Source organism: Periplaneta americana, chromosome 5 (assembly GCF_040183065.1).
Source record: "Periplaneta americana isolate PAMFEO1 chromosome 5, P.americana_PAMFEO1_priV1, whole genome shotgun sequence".
NCBI lineage: Eukaryota > Metazoa > Arthropoda > Insecta > Blattodea > Blattidae > Periplaneta > Periplaneta americana.
The window spans coordinates 130,041,753-130,067,782 of NC_091121.1; the positions used below are offsets into that span (position 1 = coordinate 130,041,753).

General features: G+C 35.4%; 1 protein-coding gene across 2 annotated transcripts in view; it reads right to left on the minus strand.

The window, feature by feature from the left end:
- LOC138700194 (neurotrimin-like) overlaps positions 1-26,030 on the minus strand; it is a 712,090-nt gene that overhangs the window by 79,841 nt on the left and 606,219 nt on the right. For both annotated transcript variants that reach the window (XM_069826628.1, XM_069826627.1), the window contains exons 4-6: positions 20,266-20,384; positions 14,677-14,830; positions 8,635-8,910 (exon numbers count right to left, since the gene is read on the minus strand). In XM_069826628.1, coding sequence (XP_069682729.1) covers positions 8,635-8,910; positions 14,677-14,830; positions 20,266-20,384 — 549 coding nt within the window. The remainder of the gene's footprint in view (positions 1-8,634; positions 8,911-14,676; positions 14,831-20,265; positions 20,385-26,030) is intronic.

Genomic DNA, 26,030 nt, shown 5'->3' on the forward strand with positions numbered 1-26,030 from the left:
TTACTTCAAGCAAGTAAAGAGATAGGTTTGGAAGTAAATCCCAAAAAGACAAAGTAGGCTATATAATTATGTCTCGTGGCTAGAATATTGTACGAAATGGATATATAAAAATTGGAAATTTATCCTTTGAAGAGATGGAAAAATTCAAATATCTCGGAGCAACAGTAACAAATATAAATGACACTCAGGAGGAAATTAAACACAGAATAAATGAATGGGTTATTTATGAAAGGGCCTAAGTCGCTAATTTTGTGAAAATGAGTTTGTAATGTAATAACTGCTTTTTGGGTGTAGACACATCGATTTAGATATGAAGAGGACCAAGTTTCACACTCTAATGCTTAGTAGAATTTATTATACAATTTTTATTTCAGCGTTAATTTCAAAATTTCAGCTTGTAAGCAGTTTTTCTTAATAAATTGCTAACAATTTAGTATTCAAGACTTAGGCCCTTTAATAAATAACCCATTCAAATATGGGAAATACCTTACTATTCGGTTGAGAAGCTTTAGTCATCCAGTCTGCTCTCAAAAAAGCTCAAAGTTAGAATTTATAAAACAGTTATATTACCGGTTGTTCTGTATGATTGTGAAACTTAGACTCTCACTTTGAGAGAGGAACAGAGGTTAAGGGTGTTTGAGAATAGGGTGCTTAGGAAAATATTTGGGGCTAAGAGGGATGGAGAATGGAGAAAGTTACACAATGCAGAACTGCACACATTGTATTCTTCATCTGACATAATTAGGAACATTAAATACAGACGTTTGAGATGGGCAGAGCATGTAGCACGTATGGGCGAATCCAGAAATGTATATAGAGTGTTAGTTGGGAGGCTGGAGGGAAAAAGATCTTTCGGGAGGCCGAGACGTAGATGGGAGGATAATATTAAAATGAATTTTTTGGAGGTGGGATATGATTGTAGAGATTGGATAGGTTAGGGACCGATGGCAGGCTTATGAGGGGTTATGAGAGTTTCTTAAAAGCCATAGGTAAGTAAGTTAGTACTAGTATATTAAAGATTACCAGTACATAACATAACATTCACTAGTTCAATTTATCAACTGATATGAAGATTTATAGAATCGTATGATATACATGTTTGTGCAATTTATTTTTTTGCTGGGCAGAATAGATTTGAGCGATACAATAATATTTATGCAGATACATCTCCTCAGGTGTAATCCCTGAAAAAGTCAATTTGTAAAATGTGTCAAACTGAATCAGAAACTCTGATTCTATTAAAGCAATCAGAAACAAGACCGACTTAGCATGGGGATTACCGAGAGCCTTCCTCAGTTACCATGCTGGCACTTGGATCTGAACTTTGTGGGTTCAATCCTGGCTGAGGGTGATGAATGTCAAACAGCAATAAAATCTTTAGAATGGCTTACTTCGAAAGGAAAGAAATAAATTATGTGTTTCATGTCATAATTACGACACGTAAAAGAACTCTATCCATGACAGAGGGCTCCATCCACAATTTGTCAACCATTTCGACTTGACCACAATGAATACCGATACTGATTAACCTCTGCAGTTTAAATCGCCACTAAATGAACAACCTCCTACACTGCCAACACCATCGCCACTACCACTACAACTACTACCACAACATAAAAAATTTTCTTGTTATTTATCAGACATGGATGGATTTAATTTTTATTTTATTAGGTTATTTTGCGATGCTTTATCAACATCTTGGCGTTCGATAAATTATTGTGGCTCAGGTTAAATGAGAGGAGAAAGTTACATTCCCTTTCTCTCTTATACCGAATTTTGCACACCTCTACTCCCTCTTACTTATCTGTCCAATTCCCAGTCTTTCTCGGTATCACAACTTAAATACTCGGTCACAATATGATAACACGCTAGAAATACCACTGCACACATCATCTCTTTATTTTTCATCTTTCACTGTTGCTACTTCTCGTCACTGGAATTCTCTGCCGCCTGAAGTCAAGGGCTGCCGAACTTTAATTTCCTTTAAATGTAAATTAGAAAAAATATCTTATGAGTTGCCAGACCTAACGCATTGCAAATATTTAATGGAATGTGTTCCACAGTATTTATTTATCTTTTTTTTTTCTTATTTTTATTATCTAAATCGTGTTTATTTATCACTTAACGCCAATATGTATCCCACTATGTTGTTTTTTTTTATTATTAATCCATTTTTTGTGTACATTTTATTCAATTGTCGGTTTCTGGTTTAATTACGTAAATCCTACTTAATTGTAATCTAATACTAATATGTATACTAATGTGTTTATTTTTATTTTTACTGTGTACATTTTTTATTGAATTATCATCTTCTGTTTTTATGTGATTCGTATTTGATTCTAACAACATTAATATGTATTTCACTGTGTTCATTTTTATTTCATGAGGTAAATTTTATGTAACTACCTCTTTTGATCTCATTATGTACCTAAATTGTATCAATATGTAATTACTTAATTCCGATCCAGTTTTATGTTCAACTGTGTAAGCAAGTTTTAATCCTGGTTGAGTGTAAGAGAAGACCTTACGGCCTTAACTCTGCCAGGTTAAATAAAGCCATTATTATTATTATTATTATTATTATTATTATTATTATTATTATTATTATTATTATCTTGGGTTATTTAGCGTCTGAATGAGATGAAGGTGATAATGCCGGTGAAATGAGTCCGGGGTCCAACACCGAAAGTTACCCAGCATTTGCTCATATTGGGTTGAGGAAAAACCCCGAAAAAAACCTCAACCAGGTAACTTGCCCTGACCGGGAATCGAACCCGGGCCACCTGGTTTCGCGGCCAGACGCGCTAACCTTACTCCACAGGTGTGGACGACATGGATGGATTTTGAGATATTCAAGGAATGGTTTCGCAGCATATTCGTGCCTAGAGTGAAGGAATATTGAAAGAAGAAATGTTTAGCGCCAAACAGTAAAGTGTTTCTTTCGCTGGAAAACTGTCATACCCATTCTACTGCCGAAGATTGAAATCTGGACTATATAGAGACATTATTACAATGTGAGAAGAGAAAACGGTGGGTTACTGGTGGCCCACTCCCTACGCGGTCTGCAATGCACGAGCTGTTAGAGGTATGGCATAGTAGATCATTAGTCGCCATATGGCATTCACTGTAGTCACAAGTCGTGTTACGAAAGTCTTCATTCTTAAAGTGTATAAAGTTAATGTATAAAGTTTAGTGATTGTTGTCTATTTAGGTAATGCCTACCAACAAATTCTCATTGTGTGACTGTGTCAATGAGGGAATTACGACGTACTTTTGGTACAAGACTAATAAGTAATCATCTGTGGGCTCCACAAAGCCAAGATCTAACACCGTGTAATTTTTATTTATGAGCAACAGTAAAAGGTAGGATTTATAGGAAAAGTCCTCATTCTATATATGAATTAAAAGACTAAATACGAGAAGAAATCGAGGCTATCAATGATGAAACTTCAGAGTGTTCATTCGTTTATCAGAAGATGTCAGTTGTGTGTGGCAGCAAATAGGGGCCATTTTCATCAACGACTGTGAGCATGGTAAGTCCAAATTATTGAACATTTATTGTTAGTACTGTTATGTAAAAGTGCCGGAAAAATGATTATGCGCTTGCCGGAAATCACGCTAGTAGTGGACCACGAGTTACCCACCATTGTCTTGCCTCACGTCATAATAATGTCTCTGTATTTGTGTCATGTTTCTACCTCTCAATTTAACAAGCATGATCCAACCAATGGACCAAGGAGTCATACAAAACTTAAGGATAAACTACTTTTCATGTGCCACTGTGTGAACTATACAATACAATACTATGAAGGAAGCAACCATGAATTTCAGGAAAAGTTCTCACTGAAAGATGCCATATTTCTTGTCTCTCTTGTGTGAAAAGAAGTAAAATGCTTACTTTACGTCACTCTTGGTGTAAATTCATAATGTTTGAGGATGAAGAGACATGTGACGAAGATTTTCGTGGATTCACATTACGACCTGTGTCCGATATAATGGTTTTAGTCTATAATTCAGACAAAGTTAGATTACCGGTACTGAAGAAGAAGTATACACTTGGGTGGATGTAGACAATTACATTCCTGTCACTGTCTCTCTCTCCCTCTAGATGATGACGAAATAATTGAACATGTACTGCGGAAAAAGAAAGATGAGCAGGCAGAAAAGGATAATGAAGACGTCAGAATGCAAGTCACTTAGAAGGAAGCAGATGAAGGTTTGCAGACTTTCATAAGATTCGCCGAGCAGTGTTCATCTACGTTATGTCAGCTCACGATGTTGTGAAACTTCACTGCATACACAGTGAATTTTTTTAAGCTCTGGCAACAATTTGACAGACATTATATTTCGTTTACATCTAATAATAGTAAAATTAAAACAAAATATATCTCGTTTAGACATTTTACACATCCTAACGTCCACCAACAAACATTTCAACCAAGTTACTATTCATCTGTAATTATCACTGCTGGACATCTAATTTTATTACATATTGATAACTGATAGTATTTTATCACCATATCACAGATGTAATTTTAACAAATATGGGCAACTAATTCACTCAACATATGTTGTTCAACTGTTTTTAATTGCATTTTAACTGTTTTATAATTAAGACATATTTTGTAATTCTGGTTCTCCATATTGGACAATAATGCTCAATTACTTAAAAAAAATCATATATGCACTCTGACATGTTCACAAAAAAACTCAGTTGAGTTCTAGTTTCTGTGGTAATGATACAATCATGCATGTTGTAAGTTGTCAACCAGATATTGTATAATGTGTTTTTATCATGTTCAGATGAGGCCATAATGTAAAAGCGCTCGTAGTGAAATAAAATAAATATATTTTTATACTCAAAGATATAATTCATTGTTTTAAGTGGCAAGTACTGATTGAACAGAAACCTAATATTATTGATTCTGGCAACAAGCTTGTAAGGAAATGAACATTTGAAAGATGTTTGAATCTGCCACATTGCCACGATCTGAGCTATCGACGTTGCCCTAGCTGGACAGTCAGTGTTGCTACATTAGGAAGTTCGCAAGAACTTTCATGTTCAGTGAATATTTGAACCTAAAATTAGTGTACCGTTTGTGTTGCGTGATGAGTTGTAATCGTTGCTTACGAGATTATACAAGCTGGCACATAGCACGATCGAGAGTAGGTCTCTGAGAGTCATGACAATTTCTGCCGCTAGGTTCGCCTCGCTGTGCTAAGAAATTATGAATAGTTCCATTACTAAGCATTGTGTATCGTGAAAATAGTTTCATTAATTGTGCATTATTGATCGACTACGAAAATTATAAATATGCCAAGCATATTACAGTCTTATTTGAGATTTATTGATGACTTGTTAAATATCAGTACCGGTATGCAGATTTTCAGCGTTATTTAATGGAATTTGCAATTTTGTTTCCCGAAAGTCTGAATTTGTTGAATTAAAATTTTGCTTCCAAACTACATTGTTCATATGGTTCATTTACTTTGGCAAGTTAATTGTTTTCAGTTCCGTGTTTTTCCTTCAGATTTCGTTCCCTCTAATTTGTTATAATTGCTGAAAGTGAACTACCGGTTTCTGCTATTTTCAGACATTATCATCATCATCATCATCATCATCATCATCATCATCATCATCATCATCATCATCATCATCATCATCATCATCAAAATCAAATTAATATAGTTCTTAGCTTGTCTTGCCTTAAGGCAATCAGTAGCGTTATTCGAGGAAAAGAGTATGATTTACCATCATCATTTATAGTGGCGAAATATTCCACGACAATGGTTAATTATTACTGCTGAATATTGACACATATACGATTTGCATTATTTAGGATACAACATACGCAGCATTGCGATTTTAATGTTGAGCATGTTTAGTGTAACGTACTCCCCTCATCCTCCAAGCCAAGTCAAATATTATTACGACAGTACGAGTAATAAATAAACAAATAATAATTACTACAATTATTCGTTGTGATAAAGTACAATTATCACTGCATGGTGTACCGAAAATTTTACTTTATGTTTTCATTAAATTGATATGTCATGAGTGACGACAGAAAACAGCTCAGGAGAGCGAGATTCAGACATTACTAAAAATGAAATGGGGATCGGGGAGAGCAGATGCGCATGTGCCTATGATCGGCAAATTCTAAAAAATATTGTCCCTGAGATTCCTGAGATATTTGTTTATGTTTTGGGAAATGGTCAAATTTGAAAACCATTTCTAATCACATATATTGCAGTCTAACTTCCTAATTAATTTCATTCTAACTCCTAATTTAAAAACTGTTTACACACACTAAAATATCATACCATTTGCTATTACTACCCACTACTGGATTAATCTTGCACAGGATAGGGACCGATGGTGGTGGGCTTATGTGAGGGCGGCAATGAACCTATGGGTTCCTTAAAAGCCATTTATAAGTAACAGGTTAATCAGCAGGCCTATTAGATATTTATTTCACCGCTGCAAGTTGTGCAAGAAAAATCGCACATTTGTACTAATCATGTATTGTGACTGCTGTTTGCTTTAATAAAAATCATAACACTTCAACATCAATATATTTTTAAAAAAGAAAGGGATAAGTTAGGCCTACTTACAAATGATTAAATTATGAAGTCAGGGAAATGGAAGATAATATAGTACGTTAATTCATTGGAATAATAATAATAATAATAATAATAATAATAATAATAATAATAATAATAATAATAAATGAATACGTGAAAAGGGTAGACTACAGTGTTCATGTAAAATATATTAAGTTTCTTTCATTATTTCCGAAAAGGTACGGTGTATGAATTGAACAACAGAAAGGTAGTACCTTAGTTTATAATATGTAATATCTTTTAATATCACGAATGACAGCCTGTTATTGTAATATAATTGAGACGTAGAAGTTTGGAAATTACGTCTATTGTCCATAAAATATTGTACGAAGCATTTAATAAGCAATGGTGAATCCTTTAAATGTCCCAAATGTCAATGTCATTTAAGTGTTCTGCTATGAATATTTAGTCTAGAACAGCACTCCGAGCGGCGGAATTGGCATTATGAGGGAACCACTTCAGACCCGTATTTCAAGTGCTATGCGCCAGCTTGTATAATCTCGTAAGCAACGGTTGTAATAAACAAAATCCACACAGTTTTCATGTTATTTAGTTATGATGAAGTGAATGGGAAATAAGATTCACGTGGCTGCATCAACAGTTGGCATCATAAAATATGAACAGGTAATTTTTTTAATTTATTCAATTATCCGGAAAAATCTCGTGTCCTGAACTAGCTGGTCCCTTTGGTCCTGGTTAAGAGGAATTCTACTGTAACTATATAAATAATACTTAAAAACCATTTTTATTAATAGTGTATAGGCTACTAAAGAAAAGTCAAGTCAACCCCATTACAGCACAGAGGATGGAGGGAGGTTAAGGCTCATATCTTTACAGCCTATGGGCATTAATGGCAGTAGGGATGTCAGTCCTATATTCCTGCCACCTCTACTCCCAAAGAAATACACCTGGTACTCATTTCTGTTAGAGCTGAGGGCTATAGTGCAGCTGGAAGGATTAGATCAATGGAGAAAATCCATGACCCCATTGGGAATCTAAATCTGGCTTTGTAGCATTACGCCTTAATCATGATACCACCCTGTGCTCCACTGTATATACTACTTATCTATCACACTGGGTGAGCAAGTTATCTCCCAGACAGGAAAAAAGCAACATTTCTAATCCCTATGAGCAAGTACTATATCATCGTTGTTCCTGCAATAACTTCTATGTGACATATTTATCGATTTTCAGATTTTTGCTCTATTAAATAACTTAAATAGTGATATAATAAAATCTCCTGTTTGTGATTGAATTTTTTTCTTTCGAAAATTTAAGAATTCATAGTCTCCTATGTACTACTGCCATAGAATGAATAAATGTGTTTTTCTTCCTACTGAACAATTTTATATTTTGTACATGTCGTTGTTCCTGCAATAACTCCTATGTGACATATTTATCGATTTTCATATTTTTGCTCTATTAAATACCGTACCGTAACTTAAATAGTGATACAGCAAACAATAAAAATTCTCCTATATGTAATTATATTTCTTTCTTTCGAAAATGTAAGAATGCATAATCTCCTATGTACCACTTCCATAGGATGAATAGATGTGTTTTTTCTATCCTACTGAAAAATTTCATATTTTGCACATAGCAGTTATTGCAGGAACAAGGACAATATACCATGTATGAAAGTCTTGGCCAAGGTTACAACTCAGATTAGCCAAGATGAGAAGACAGAGTTTCAGAATCTGCTTTCTAAATTTGAGTGAGTGAATGACATTCAGCGCTGCAATGCTAACTGTTAGTATTTAACAACATTTTGCATAGGCCTAAATAGTTAGTGGTATAACCCTAACATACCTATCTCAGGTAAAATAGGGTTCTTTGTAAAATTGGAGTATAATAAATAAATAAATAGTTAGTGGTATATTGAATACTAATACTATGTTATCTCTCTGCAGCAGCATCCCTGCCAATAACTGAAACTCTGATATGGATATAACTAAAAATATTTAATTTATTTGTGGATTAAACTGCATAGGTAAAAAATTATACTCTTACCAGTGAGTTCAATAACCTTAGAGTTGGTTGTACCCTTGCTGTTTGTCGCACTACAAACATATTTCCCAAAATCTGTAGTTTTTGTTTGATCGATATGGTAGAAAAACTTATTTTCCATTTGGTAGATACGTGTATGGTTCATTTCGGGAATTGGCTGATCATCTTTAAACCATTTAACCCTCGCCTTAGGTTCGGCATGCACAACGCACTTCAGTACTGCTTCATAATCTTCGCCAGATGTCACTATTTCCTCTTCAACATCAATTTCAGGAACATCTGAAATGCAAATGATTCACAATTTTATACTCCAGTCAGACTATTAATAATTCTTCGATTGGCTAAATTACACGATATCTTTAATCCCAGTAACATGGCATTCAAAGCAAAGGAATATCGCATACGAACATTTCTGAAAAAGCTCGTAAAAGATTCTCCCTTGTAAAAAGACTAGCAGGAAAGAAATGGGGATGCTCTAGGAATACTCTGAATACTACATACAAAAAGTTTATACAGCCAGTGCTGACATACTGCGGAGAAATTTTAATTACTTCACCTTTCATAAACGAAATAGAATATGTTCAAAACCAAGCTCTCAGACTCATTACTGGTGGAATCAAAACAACTCCAATAGATTCTGTGAGATTCCTCACTAATATTAATAGCATCAAAATGACAATAGAAGAAAAAGCACTGATTCAATATGAAAAACTTATCAGATTACCAGGAAACAATTAGCATTCATACAGTCCTCTCTGTAGATTGAAAACTCAAAAAAGTTTCATATCCATGGTTCAAGAATTAAAACAGAAAATCAATATCCCGAATTTAAAAGAAAACTTACAAATTAAACCAAACCCTTTAGCTCTATTAAATATAGAATATAATCTAAATTTAACAGAAGAAATACTGAAATCAGAAGTAAACAGGGGCGGCTCGCCCATAAGAGCTGCGGAGCTGCAGCACTCCCTGCTTTGACAGGAAAATAAAAATAATATTTATTTTAATTTGTAGAAGAATTGTTACAGCTTTTACTGGTAAATTGCTTTATATTTCATCTGGCCGGGAATATGTACTATTATCTTATACATTATCTTTTTGCACGTGGACTGTACTGGAATTGACACTGCATTCAAAGTATTAGTATTTATTTATTTAACCTGGTAGAGATAAGGCCCACACCGCTATTGTAATGCTACGTAAATGGATTCTCTATTCCCTTGAAACTTAATGACAAAATTTTTATTTTCTCTTCACATACTTATTGTTGTAGAATCTTATCGAGTTAATATAACGAAATTAATATTCTCATTTGTTTTATTATTACGTATATATCCAGCCTCCAGCAGAACCTAATATTTGCCTTAACTCAAAATGATTGCACGAGTATAATCCTTTTGATATAGCACGTAAAATACGAAAGAGACTTCTTTTCCAGTTTTAGAAAATTGTTGACCATCAGTATATTATCTGAGTGTTGCTTTGGTGTGACGTCTTAGTACCGTAACTTAACCAGTGCAAATGTGCAAGCATGAGTGTGTGTGAATTACAGAATATTACGGTAATTTTATTTTTCTCAACTTTCCCTTGCGGAGAAAATTGATGTAATGAAGTGAAATTGAAGGGTCGTTCGTTACCCAACTTAAATCTTACTCAAGCTTCTTCCAGCCGAAATAGTGCATATATGTAAGGAAGTATAATAATGACATTTACGGTGAGCATTTGTGGTTGCCTCCTCTTCGGTGATGATACTGCATAGATTAGGAGTGGTGTGACAGATTTAGGACATTTGCCCCTAAAAATTAAAAAGCACGAATCTTCGCAATCTCACCTGAAAAATGTTGTTTCATTGGCTATGTTAGGCAAAACAAATATTGCTGCGCAATTAAGTGAAACGAACAGAACAAACATTCTCAAACATAATCAAGAGGTGAGAAAAAATCGTGAAATTATTTAAAAAAATATTTATTGTATCAAATTTTGTGGCCAATATGAACTTCCCCTTAGGGGACATGATGAAAAAACGATTCGAAGGACTCTGGTGTATTTCGTGGGTAATCTAAACGAGTCTCTCAAAAATCATTTGGAACATGCCACTGTTTAAAGGTAATTCTAAGACAATTCAGAATGAACTGGTAGATTGCAAGTTGAGTGTCTGCCGATCTGAAATTCAGACTGAAATCGATGGTATTAGTTTTTTTTTTTTTTTTTTTTTTTTTTAGCGATTAAAAATTGATGCCACAGACATTAGTAATGGTATCAAGAAGTGAAATTTGTATGTACCAAAATCTACTGCAGCTCTCCCAATCCACAAGTTCACGAGCCGCCACTGGAAGTAAACACTGAAATACTGAAACAATTGTCTTTAGAGACAATTAATATTAGATATCCTCCACAAAACTGGCTTCATTTGTACACCGACGGATCCTTGATCTCCAGAGAACAAGGTGCCGGTGCAGGTGTTACGTGCTGTCTCTTCTCACTTTATAGATCTCTTGGATATGGAACAACAAGTTTTGATGGTGAAATCATTGCAGTAAGTGAAAGTCTAAGGAATCTTCTATGCCACATCAATAAATTTAAGAATGCAGTTATATTGTCAGACTCCAAAGCAGCTATTCTATCAATAGTCTCTAAACACACACCTTCATCTGAAACAGCAGAAATAACTAAAATGCTCTCTCAATTAATATCACTCAATAAAAGAATTGTATTCCATTGGATACCATCCCATTGTGGAATCCTGGGAAACGAGAATGCGGATGCTTTAGCAAAGAAGGGCAGCATTGCTACTTACAGACCTGTTACTAAATCTACATATTACTCTGTGATAAGATTTATTAAATCTACATACTTAGACTTCAACAAACAAAATTTGATAACACAATCATAAGGGAAAAAATGGAACTCTCTGCATCAGAATCCACAGCTAATTCCCGATTTACCACGAAAATCGTCTGTAGCTGCATTTAGGCCCGGTTGCAGAAATGCAAATCAAATCAGTCCCTGATCGCCAATCAGTTGATGTCTGATTTATTTGATTGTTCATTGCGTTGCACAAACGTGAATCTCCAATCAACTTGTCTCAATTTACTAATTGCTGATTTGAGAAAGAAATCCATTTGACAACAGCGCTATTTAGCAACCATAGCCAATTTGATGCTCTTTAAAAGTCGCAAAACGAATGCATCAAGTGGGCGGTGACTAGGAAAACAAGTGATTGCTCAAGTGAATGTTTTGCTGTTTTGTTGCTTTTTGTAGAAAAGAAACAGGCGGATTCTATTTGTATATAGACTACAATATAGTGAAACAAAAATAAACGTGAGGGGGCTTCTGTTGTGGGATTTGCTAGGGGAGTCGACAAGAAATTGGAATATGCATAGCCTCCATAACCCAAAATAATTCCATTTCCCATCTCTCTGTTTACAAATGGAGCTCGTAACCTACTCTTTAAAAATATTGTGTTGTCATGTGTAGAACCCTGCCAACGGGCTACAACATTCCAGAATTTCAATGATGGTGTAGACTACATATTGCCTGTATATTCACAGAAAAGAAACCTTTTTTATTTCGATAAAGTTCGGCATCATTTCAACCAGGTGATTGGATGGGGATGTGAGCAGCCTATACAACCAATATTAGGCTACTCTTGGAAATCCTGACATGGCTGAAAATTCTCTCTGGATTTCAAATCGTTCCTTGTTTGAAGTTTGAGGATTTATGAGACCCTGCCATAACAAAGCAGTTTCATACGTAACATTCCTAACTACTCGGCAAATAGTTGATTTGTGAACCCTAACAAGACAACCCAAGACCGCCTGAAAAATTCCAACAACATAAAATCTCAGCATTATTAGGACTTGGTTCATAGGAGAAAGTGGAAGGTTTCGATTTGTCTGTCTGCATATATTTGTTTCAATTTTTGAAAGTAACAAAACACAGGAATCCTTACTTAACCTAAATCTTTGCTCAAATTCTCTGTCATTGTACATAAAAACAATTCATGTCTATCACGGAAACGCCTTCTTCTTAATAATATTTTTTTCATTTAAAATTTCTTCATCAGAAGAATCCATTATGTCGAAAACAATATTGTTACGCTATAACTATTTACTATATAATTACAGTAACTGCATTATAAACAGAACAACATAAATAGCCTGCTTGATCGATGATCAGTGACTTAACCAGCAAAAATCTGTTGATCAAATCTGATGGAAGACTGATCTCCGATCAAACACTGATTGTTCTTTCTGCAACAGAAATAGAACTGATGGCCAATCAAACCCTCCTTGATTGCCAATCATATTTTGATCGGTGTTTCTGCAACCGGGCCTTAGATTGGCAATAGGCCATGATTGTTTGGCCAAACACCTGCATAGAATTGGAATATATCAGTCCCCTAACTGCCCATTGTGCAACTCAAACCAAGAAATGGATTCGGAACACCTCAAAATCTGTGCTTCAGTGGCTGGTCATGATAATATCTTTGAAAAATATTGGAGTGCAAGAGGTCAAATGACTTTATTGTCAAATGCCTGGCATTAGAAAACAACAACAACAACAACATATCACATACGAGTCTAAACAAGAGAAAATTGAATTAATGTTTAATATTAACATTAATATTTATTAATATTAATATTTAATATGGTTCTACGTACCAAGTGCTCTCACCATTGAGCTATGCCGAAGTCCAATCCACAGCACCGGATCGAACTCCCCTCCTCCAGTGTTTTTCCCTTTGTGACCTGACTCCAAGGTGGGCATGTATCCTGTGGATTGGACTTCGGCGTAGCTCAATGGTGAGAGTGCTTGGTACGTAGAACCAAGGACCCGGGTTCGATCCCTGTCACCGGAGCGAATTTTTCTCCTCTAATATTAATTGTTACCATAACAGATATATTATGTAGGACCAAAAAATAATCTTTACGTAGATTGTTCTAGCAGCAGTGCATACTTTTGTACAGATTACTGTGGAATCCTGGCCACCAAGTCACTCAACTGAGTGCACTCCTTGTATAATGGTAGTTGACTTAATATAAAATGTCAACATACATGCCTAACTTGGAGTCAGGCCACAAAGGGAAAAACAATGGAGGAGGGGAGTTCGATCCGGTGCTGTGGATTGACTTAGGCATAGCTCAATCGTGAGAGTGCTTGGTACGTAGAACTAAGGACCCGAGTTCGATCCCCAGCACCAGAGCGAATTTTTCTCTTCTAATATTAATTGTCACCATAACAGATATATTCTGTAGGACCAAAAAATAACATTTACGTAGAAAATTGAACTGCTATGTATTAACAGCATTTATAGGTATTTTTGATGAAAGATACACAAAAATTAACGATTTCATTCCACATCCAGCTCTGCAACACCTACTGATCACACTTCAACTCTGGCTACTGGCAGGAGGCATCTATAATGAACATAGATCAAAGTAGCCATTTGTTAGAAGGAACCCTAGACGAAGGCTATAGTGAATTATAGTGGACTTTATCTTACTGCTAGGTAAACTAAAAAAATTTATTAATTTCACAGGAACTATGGACCCATGACGGACATGATCTCCCAATGCAATATCCTAATAATAATCAAACAAAAAATATCACAAAGGATGAAATATTGTCGATAATTAAAAATTAAAAATCCGAAAGAGATAATCCTTTTGTGATGGCTATTTCACAATAAAAATTTTTATAGAGAAACAGAGAGATTTTAACACGAAAACCCTCACTGTCTTCGTTGACCTCAAAAAAACATTTGATAAAGTTGCCTGATCTAAATCATTATAAATTCTAACACAAGATAATAACCTACAGCATATCATTTGAATGGGGGATTGCAGAAACAGCACTTGTCACTATGTGTGGCATATTGAAATGATATATGACCTCCTCATCATATACTGACCGTATTTCCTCTACTCCACCACCTTCTCTCTAGGATAATAGAAGATTAGTTTGTTCAAGGTCACTGTCAAACATCTCTATATTCAGTTACCAAATAGTCCACCAATTTAAATATAAGATTCTGATACTTACAGTGTACTCGAATATTAACTGTGGATGAGACTTCAGGCCCTTGGTCATTCCTAGCAATACATTCATAAGTTCCAGAATCGAATCGTTCAATGGAGTCAAACACGATGGCATCATTCGTAGAGAGGATAGTTGTATCAGGAACCCTGTGCCTTCCCTAATAGAAAAGAAAGAGAAAATACACTACTTATACTCTCTTCAAAAACACAATGAATAAATGTTTGTAAAATAATATTGTACGGTACATTATATGAATTCAACTGTGGCTCATCGTATTAAAATTCTGGAAAGGGATGTAGAATCAGATTAAGGAGAATTTACTATCTTCATATGAACACTTTACACTAGACAGACCTACCGGCATGTTAAATTATCTGCTTGTATATAAGGGTGATACAAGAGTGTATTTCAGTCCTGGCGGCACCAAGGTACTATTTTCGAGGCCGAGCAGCACCAGTGCGCTTTTATGATTTTCATATTATCGTAAAATTTTGCATTTATAAAAAGTAATACACAGCCTGTTCACAATAATGGAAATTCTCCCTGTACCTACTCATACTCCTGAAAGGTCATTTTCACACTGAGAAAATGTAGGCTTACCAGCACAGGGGAGGAGCACCTTAATGGACTGGCTCTCATGAACATAAGCCTACATAGGTGAAAAACTTCTGTGAATGAAAATGATGTGCTCAAGGAACTAGCTAGGGAGCGCAGAAGGTTGAAATGAACTGGGTCGGCTTAAAAGAAAAATGACAATTGGTCATTTCGTCGTACTTCAATTACTGTACTTTTTTTATTTCAGCTTTTTTTTTTCGGCGCTCTTTCTTTGATACATTAATTCCTAAGCTACCTGTCTTAAATGAAATTTACGGTATGTAATTTTAACACTGGAAAAATTAAATTTGGCAGCATTATGTGATGCTATTTCATAATTTAACAAAAGTTTTGAAATGATTAACAGCTTTCCGCATATTTGGAGATAGTATTAGCAAAAAAACAATAACTTCAGGAATATTATAACTATTATTTATTAACACACGAATTTATGGTGTAAATTTTATAGAAATGACTGGGAGCATAATCAAATGTACCGTCAGCACGTCAGCAGTGGCAGGTCGTGGCTTCTAAAATTGGAAGGGCAGTTGTTGATTTTTCCATTTGATCACATGGCAACACTCTAATGAAAATTAAATCTGTGCTCATCTATTCTCGATATCCCATGTTCCTAAAGTAATGTATAAGGAAGGAATATCTTGTTCGAAGTGTTTTGTTCATATTGATTCAAGATGAATAGTTCCTTGCGTGTTTGTCTATTCCACTTTTTTCACTGTCCTTCCCATTTCTATTTTTCGATTTTAGTACCTCATCTGTAGCTTATGTGTTTATTTTAATGCATCTGTGACCAGAAGCTAGGTGGATATGTCTTACAAAATTTATGCTGCAGTCCACTGTGGTAATATTCTGCTCCATTTATAGTTCGAAATTGCTGTACATATTGATATTGCAGTAAAGTTTTCCAGAATATAATGAAGAAATTCAAAACAATCACTAACCGGAGGGCACTCTGCAAAAACATCTGATATCTCTGATGCTGGTAAATAGGAAAGACCACAAAGATTTATCCACTTTCGAATATCATTTTTTTAGAGCTCTTTTTTAATATTATATCCTAAGTCAACTCTGTCTTAAAATTACATACCGTAAATTTCATTTAACACTGGGAAAATTAAATTTGGCAGCATTATGTAATGCTATTTCATAATCTAACAAAAGTTTTAAAATTATTAACTGCTTTCCACATATTTGAAGACATATTTTTTTCAGGTACCACAGCAATATTGTAAGCATTAACGCACAAATTTATGGTGTAAATTTGATAGAAATGACTGGGAGCATAATCAAATATACTGTCAGTAGTGGCGGCTCGTGGCTTCTAAAATTGGAAGGGCAGTTGTTGATATTTCTAAATTTAATAATTAAAACATGTTATCACTCTATGCATACTAATAGCGGGAAAGTACATAATAAAAATACAGTAAATTTTAAAATAACTAAGATTACATAATTAATTTGAGATGAAGATAAATTCAGACAATAAGAACACCCCATTGTTGTCGAACGAGAAATAAAGGAGATAAACGTGCGAATTCGAAATGAGGCACTAGAGCAAGTGGACAGCTTCAAATAGGCTACTTGGAGTGTACTATGAGCAGTAACATGAGGTGCTGCCAGGAAGTCAAAAAAAGAATAGCAATGGCCAAGGAAGCTTTTAATAGAAAAAGGAGCATCTTCTGCGGACCTCTGGAAAAAAAAACTAAGGAACAGATTAGTGAAGTGCTTAGTATGGAATATGACATTGTGTGGAGCAGAAACATGCACTGGAAGGAATGGTGAATGGAAGAAGAGTTCGGAGCACAAGAAAATATCAGATGATTGACGACATTACAAAAAAAATGGATACTGTTCCCATTTTTGTGAATGCTTACTTGTTGTGAACTTCATTCTGCTCATCTACTCTTAGTTTTACAAGAGATTTTCAAACATGTCTCCTCCTACTTGAACACACTTGGTCACACAGTTTTGAAGCAAGCGTGTCACATTTCTTAACATATCAGGACTGTTCCTGACAATAGCTGCGGCATTCATAATGTGCACAATTAATTCTTCACTTGTGTTTACCTTAACCTGGTACACAAAATCCCTTCATCCACCCCCATAGGCAATCAAGGGAGTGTGGGAAATACTGGTTTAGATAATCTCTCACGGCGAGGGTGAAATGAGCAGGCAGTCCATCAAGTTGGAAGTGCATACAAAGTCTGTTGCAAGAGGAACATCATCTAGTAACTGTGACAATTCGTTTTGTAGAAAGTGTAGGTACATGTAACCATTTAAGTTTCCGATAAAATTAATGGTCCTATCAGCTGATCATACAGAACACCACGCCATACATTTACACTGGTCATGATAATATCTTCGAAAAATATTGGAGTGCAAGAGGTCAAATGACTTTATTGTCAAACGCCTGGCATTAGAAAACAACAACAACAAAAACATTTACACTAAATCGATGTTGAAAATACGTTTTCTCCATGGCTTTAGGGTTAATATCTGTCCATTCATGAATGTTATTAATGCCATCCTGTGCGAATTGTGACTCATAAGTGAACATAATAGAGCGGTAAAAGTTTCTACCATTTCTGTTTAACCAGGTACAGAACTGTCTTGTTGAACTTCAAGAACTGCCTTGTACAGTGTTGAGAATGTTTTCTTCTTCTGCTACATCATGTTGTTTACATCTAACATACTGGATACGAATACTGGGGCGTGAACCAGTTTACCTTAGAGTGTAAATGTTCCACCAATATTCTTAGGATTCGGAATTCTACGATTAGGATAACAGTGATGTTATTCGGCACAACAGTTGTTGCAAAAAAAAAAAAAAAACGCACACACACATACACACACAAAATAAATACTATATGGGCGTATTCCTCAGTTGTAAGTTTATACGACATCTTGAGATAACTAACTCCACAATGTACTCGTATGACCTTCAACTGAACATGTGGCAAATGACTCTCCATGCATTGCAAAGTAAGCGCATGCACTAACATTTGAGAGCTTTGTTCATATCAACATGTTTAAAAAAAATCAATGATTATTCCTGAATTATGTGAGATAAGAAAACGTTTTATTAGGAAAATACAGTGAAACCTGTCTAAAGTGGCTATCTGAAGTTGCCTTGTAAAATGGCAGTTTTATTAGGTGGCCGCTTGATTAAGGTTGCGGATTTTTATGAATCAGCGTGAAAATACTGAATTTCATTGACTTTTTACTACTGTGCGCGTAAAACAATCGTGCATATTAATGTCAACCTCTTTCATTCTTGCAACTAGCCTTTTCAAAACTCACTTGCGGTACCACAGTTTAAATGACTGGATAATACCTTGATCAAGGGGCTGGAGGTGTGATGTCGTATTTGGGAGAAGAAACACCAATTTTACGGATCGCATTGCGATTTTGTCGTTATCGCATAGCTAATTCTCAAACAATGATGATGTCATCCAAGCTTTATTGTTGGCAGTCAACTTCACTCCCAATAAGTCCATGTCAACATTATTCACACATCTCGGTTTCAACGATTTCCCTATCATTAAGAGTGCTTTTTCTCCTGCAGCATTACAACAAAAGAGCAAGGTTATTCTGTCTTTTGCCAACTTCCCCCCTTTACACTCCTTTTTTTTTTCTTAAAACTTAAAGTTCTGTTAGGGAGGGTCCTGAAAAAAACCTGTTTTGTCAACATTGTAAATGTCTCTGAGTTCATATTCCGCAAGAATTGAAGGCAGTCTATTTTTTCCATTCTTCAATAACATTGGTTGAAATGTCACCTCCTTCACCAGACACAGAACGAAATGCAATGTTATGCCGTTTTCTAAAGAACTCTAACCACCCATTACTAGCAACAAAATTGCTTATATTGAGTTATTTGGCAATTTCAAGAGCTTTCTCTTGAATCATAGACCCACTTACTGGCAATTTCTTCACCCTCGCACACTTGAACCATTCGCAAACGAAATCATTAACATTAATAAACACAGATTCTCTCTTCCTTTTTGGCCATCACGCATATTTTTCTCCCATTCTTTTAATATTTGACCTTTATTCTTAATTATACCGTTTATTTGTGTCCTTCCACATTTGAATATTTCTGCAATTTTTCTCGCAGATGTTCCCTTCTCACTTTCTTCAACCATTTTTCGTCTCACCTCTAAACTTAACGCCACTCTAGGTTTATTGTTAGACATGATTTTTCTCTCACACTAACTTCACAGTTCCTCTGAATCAACTGAATGAAAAGAAGAAAAATTTGTAAAAGCTGGTCCAAATAGAGAAAGATAGAAAGAGGAGAAAAAAATATAAAAATTCTAATGGTTAACTACTGACCTAAAACATACTGTGACATTTTCGATAGAAAAAGTCCGTGTTTCAATACTTTAAAAACAAGTAAGAATTTATACCTGTGCAGGGTCGGAGTGGAAAATAACAAAAGAGTCATAAAACAGTAACCAACTAACCCCAAGATATGGAGAGTGTACTGTTGTACACTTAGCTATTGTCCTCGTGATATTCCTTCCTGTCCTCTAACCATCGAAAAAGTAGGTCAGACAGTACCCATGAAAAGATTTTTTGTTGGACAGTGACTGTTATAGTCAGGTTCCAATCCAAATAGATGCTGGCCACTGGCCGGCGCATGAGGTGGTCGCTAAATAAAGAGAGAATTTGTATTGATCTTATGGAAAATCCAATTGGTTCCAGAGAAAATTGGCCTTTTGGCCAGGTAGCCATTTAAATGAAGTGACAGCAAAGACAGGTTTCACTGTATGTTCCAAATCACTTCAGGAAAATGCTCCATTAGTGGAGGTAAAACTTCGTGAATAACCCTGTTAAGGACAACATAGGCTAGTTCAGGTATACAAATTAAAATTTGTTATGAAAATGTAACAGTTCAGAGTTTCTGTATGAAATAAATAACACATGAATGGTACAGAAATATAAAATTATTTTAGTTGATTTTGATTGCAATGTACTCACCAATTTCTTCCATGTGATTTCAGGACGGGGATATCCAGTTACATTGCATTTCAAGGTGAGTTGTGATCCTTTGTCAAATATACCTCCAGCTGGCTCAATACTCTTAATTTTTGCTGGTGCTAGAACATAAGATTGTTACGTAATCACATTAATAATTTTATAAAGGTATTCCTTCACTAACATACACATGTTTCTAATAAAAACTGCAGAGAGTAAGAATGACAGAGAGACGGTAGTATCTTTTTATATGGGTCTACTTTTCGCTTGAAAATATTGGTATTTGAAAGACAGAAAAGGCCTATTCGAGCCCTACTTGCTCAGCGTTGTTTACTGCTTTGTTTGTCACAAGGATTGACAGTCTCTCCAGATCCTTCGTGACATAATCTCACGAAGCTGTAAATATGATGGTACAGTGTTTTTACTGCAGTGAATTTCGGTGAAATTTGGAGAGCCTAATTAGTCAAATCCACTTTCCTCATCTCCACACTGGGCCCCCTGAAACCTCTTCAAATAAGAAAAAGGGAGAACAGTGTGAGGAAAGCAACGGAAAGCTATCGCATTTAACTTTCCCAAGAAAAACTGCAAACATGGCATGATAAGTCTTTCCATTGTAAAAGGTTCCGGATGTAAATTATTCCTCAGTCGGATATCCTGGAGGAGGATACTGCAGAAGGACACACTATGACGCAACTCAGTGAAAGAAGAAAAGAAGATTGAGGATTGGAACATGGAATGTGAGAACTCTCCTGCAAAACATGAAAGAAGAAATGAGAAGAAACAGAGTGGACGTAGTAGGAATATCACAAGTAAGGTGGAAAAACAGTGGTGAGTTGCTGAGTGATGAATTTCGGTGTTTTATTCAAATGGTGAATGCAAAGAAAGTCATAGCGTTGGTGTGTAACCACGTGTAAAAGAAAATGTGATTTCAATGCATTATGTAGATGACCGAATAATAATAGTGAGACTACTAGAGAAGAAAATTGACTTAGTACTAGAGCTAATTTACATGCCTCATAGCTAACAAGGAAGCTATGACAAGATAGAAGAGATAGTTGAGAATGAGAAAGGGCCATGCATAATCCTAGTGGACGATTGGAACGCAGTGGCAGGACAAGAATAAAATGGAAGAGCAGTTGGAAAATATGGATTGGGAAAAAGAAATCATGGAGAATTTCTATAAAAGGAATGCAATGACTACTGGAAATACACTATTCTAACAACATAAAAGAAGAAGATACACGTGGACATGCCAAAGAGTTGAAAAGCAATATTAGATAGTTATACTACAAGGGTGATTAAAAAAGTAAGGTAAAAAGAGCTCTCACAAGTGACATATTCCCCTTCTATTTCTAATTTTCCGCCATAACCACAGCAACAGACCATAGCTTATTAGATGGCGCATATGTTGCGTCAAACCCTGGCAATACCAGTTGCAAGATGACTGCGCCCAAGGAAACATGGCCGATGTAGAAGTGCATACCATGGAAACACGCATTGTTCCCACCTCAGAAGAAATTCCGAACAGCTCCATTCCCGAAGAAAGTTATGACAAGGTCTTTTCGGACCACAATGATGTGATTTCTTCACCAAGGGAGCAACAGTGAATGCCGCCAGTTAGTCACACACTGGGGCATTTGCGGTAGGTAATTCGCAGAAAACGAGCTAACAGCACACGTGAAATGTTAGGACGCTTCTGGTGGGATATACTGGAACATCCTCCATACAGCCCTGACCTGGAACCCAGTGATTTCCATCTTTTCGGACCATTGAAGAAGCACCTGGGTGGTAAGCAATTCAACACTGGTACGGCCATTCAGCAAGCCGTCATGATGTGGCTTCAGAGACTGATGCAGATTTCTTCTATACTGACATCAATGCCTTGGTCCACCATTGGATCAAATGTTTGACAAGTATATTGAAAAGTAATGCGTACCAGTGTCCTATTACTGTATATCAGTATATCTTTCTGTGAAATAAAGTTTGTCCATTAGAGTTCTTGTTACCTTACTTTTTGAAGCACCTCGTATTTATATTAGTATACGAAATATTTGGAAATTGTTTAAAAAATGCAGACTCTATCACGAGCGAATATTAACTAAGGTCATGTCCTACTGATAGGCAAAATATATATTCGTCTGAAGAAGACAAGGTGAAGAGACGTGATGAAGAAACTGAACATGGAAAAACTAAATAACAAAGAGGAAATGAGAAAAATGTTAAGCAAATTTTCAAGAGAAAGTCGCTAAATCAGAATTTGTACCTGAAAATAGTAATGAATAGTGGACTCGTATAAAAGCTGTATACAGATAACAGCAGAAGAAACAATAAGATACAGATAAGGTATGAGTATTAAGAAACTTTGCTTACATGAAGAATGTTGGAGAAGACACTGAGGAAAGGAGAAAATGTAAAACATCAACACAGAAGAAGGTAGAAGAAACTTCAGGAAAATAAACAATGAACTAAGAAGATAAACTGACAAGGCGAAGGCAGACTGATGAAATAGAAGCATAAAGAAATAGAGAATTTAGAGAGAAAAGGTTGACATGATTTAATATGTCGCGAAATAATAGGCTTATGTTTGGACTTAACAAATAACTAGAAAGCCATTGATAGAAGACGAAATTGGCAATGAAATAACAAACAAGAAGAAGTACGTAGAAAAGCTATATCACACAGGTAATCGTCCAGATAGCTTAGCTATAGAAGATGAAGCAACCGTATCAGAAGACAAAAATTGATTTTCGATTCTAAGAGAAAAAGTTGAGCTAATGCTTTAGGAAATGAAGAATGGGAAAGTAACAGGAGTTGATGGAATCCCCACTGAATTAGTGAAATTCTTGGACGAAAACAAGAAGAAAATTCTATTATTATGCAACGAAATATATAAGAAAGATTTCACAGGGAGAGTGTTGCTGCTAATACCAAAAAAATAATAATAATGCCAAGAAATATAAATAGTTCAAGACTATCAGCTTGATATCACATTCGAGAAGATTGTCTTGTGAATATTGAATCGATGTTTGCATTCTAAAATGAGAGGAGAGTTGGAAGAAAAGCAATTCGGCTTCAGAAAGGGAAAAGGTACAAGAGATGCAATTGGATAGTTGAGAACAATCGATGAGAGATACCTTGAGAAAAGTGAATAAATTACTAACAGCTTCATAGTTGAGTTTCTCTATTAATAAGTCGTTTACAAAGCTGAATAGTAGCAAAGTACGTGATTGTGCCATCTTTATTATACCATCACGCGAAAATGACAATTTTAATATGTACAATACTACCATTAAGAAACTACTAATTGCAGGAGTGCGGAAGAATACATATTTTGCTTACAATGAGTAACTAAGAGCTCAAAAATGTATTAAAGTAATATAAATAAAAGTATTTTTAAGTTGGTCATTTAACGATTAATTAATTACTAGATTATTTAGCGTTGATGGAAATGGTAATAGCGAGAAGGTATTTGGCGACATGAAGCTGTGGATTTACTTCATTACTTAATATTCGCTTTACAGTTAGAGAAAATTTCAAAAAAAGAAATACACAGGCCTAATCAACCCAAGCAGGAATCAAATCAAAGCCCGAGCACAATTCAGGATAAGCAGGCTAACTTGCCTGCAGCCTGAGCTATGCCAGATTAAATTGATATAAAAAATTATAAATTATACAATTATACAGGGTGTTTCCGGGCTAGTGTTACAAACTTTCAGGGATGATGGGGAAGGGCACATGTATCAATTTGAGATAAGGAACCCTGGTCCAGAAATGACTGAGTCGAAAGTTATAAGCAAAAATAGCCTGGGATGGGGAGGGCCCATGTAAAGCAATCGGTGTAATGGTACGCATAGAAGCTGACGAGGTTTCAGTTGACTGCAGTTGAAATGATTTTGCTCCTTTTTTAAGAAAAGAAAAAAAAAACATTACAAAGATTTTTTTTATTGTTTTAATCAAGTGCAACGTCCTTAATATTGCATAAAATTAAAGAATATCAACGTATTTTATATATAACATATAATTTATAACGTATTATATCACATCATGACCATAATACTAGCTGGCCACTATAATTGATGCACAGCTCCTAAAGATTAATATTCTTTCTCCCTCCATACTTTATAGCTTTTACTTTAAAGTTTTTTTACTGCAGAAGAACCAATAGGACTCCAAGTTCTTCACCTGCTCAAAACCACAGAGCCATCTATATTTAGAGTACCAAAGACATTGACATTTTCTAGTCATAGTCTTTTTGGGACAAATTTAACTGAAGATTGTCTATTTATTTTAGACTTAAGTTCAGCTTCTGTTTAATGTTAAAGACAACAAAGAATTGCTTTTAAGAAAACCATCAGAATCAAAAGTCATATTTTTCATGCCGATCATCACCTGGTCTCTTTCCATATTCGATAGAGATTGTTGAAAACTGCAGCACAAGAAATAACCTCGCTGGAAGGGAACAATGTCGTATCAATGCACTGTATAAACCGGGATAGACAAGTCTAGCCACCTGCGAGCTGGGTACGTGAAGTTTTGTATGTGAGGGAAGAAGGTGGTCTTGCGCACAGGACAGGAGAGACAAATCGTGTTCTGTCTACCCCAATGCAGTATCCACCATTGCTGCAGGAAACTTATTTCTGAGGCGTCTAAAGTAGGTTACACGGAATTTTATTTACTTTATCAGAAGTTAAAATAAACTGTTTAGAAATTCAAAAATAACATAAAAAATTATAACAGACACCTGTAGTATGAATCATTCCGTGACTTTTGGGTAGAAATGGTAGACGATAGACCAGTGGTGTAGTGTCAGGGAAGACAGAGTAGACATCTCTGTCTCCCCTGACACTACGCCACTGATTGAAGGTATGTTCTTATAAATTTTCAACACAACCATTACAATTTTATAGGCAAAAGTTTGGAGTCTTTAGCTAGCAAATCATCCCGTACTTCACTTCTTTCACATTTGCTATTCCCATTCTACTTCTACCCGTTTGCAATAGCAGTTGTGATTCCTATCCCACTTCTAATGCAGTATTTCACCCTGGAAGCATTGGTACATTACTAACTACAATTCTCTACATTTCCTTTCCAGGCACTTTCTTTTGTTTTTCTTAGCTTTTAATATACATCGCTGGGATTAGTGAATGGGAGTCGGATAAGTGGTTCATTAATCACCTTAGGATTCCATTTCAGGTCTTTATTCTTAAATTTTAAATTCTAACATGTCACTTTTTCATTCGCTCACAGTCATGTTTTTGTTATAATTGGGCCAGTCTGTATATCATATTGGGTCTTATGACACTCATGAGACAATGTCTTTATTCATTAGTATTGTCATCAATATTTCACTTTGTGCTATAATTATAGCCTCCAATATTTGTTGTGTTATGATTTTATATCAGTTTAATCAATTCTTTAATTAAATTCTCACTCATTTATATTTTGTGTGTTGTTTACATTATGCTATACCACAAGTATGTTTCAAATTATTAATGATAAGAGAGAAATATCTCGCCTTTGTTACTAAAAGTAACAAACATTAGCTCTTGCCAGGTATAGACACGCCAGATATAATATTGTAACAAGTTTCATACAGCATATGAAATATTACATTCTACAGACTTCACGTGTGAGGATCACATAAGAACAGTTCCTAAACAGCAAATATTGCCGTTTTGTCAATGTTGCCAACTGTTACCAGTTATCACATGATCCTACGTACTAAATTACTTACCGTACTTTGTTGGAAGGTTATTCTAAATAATTCA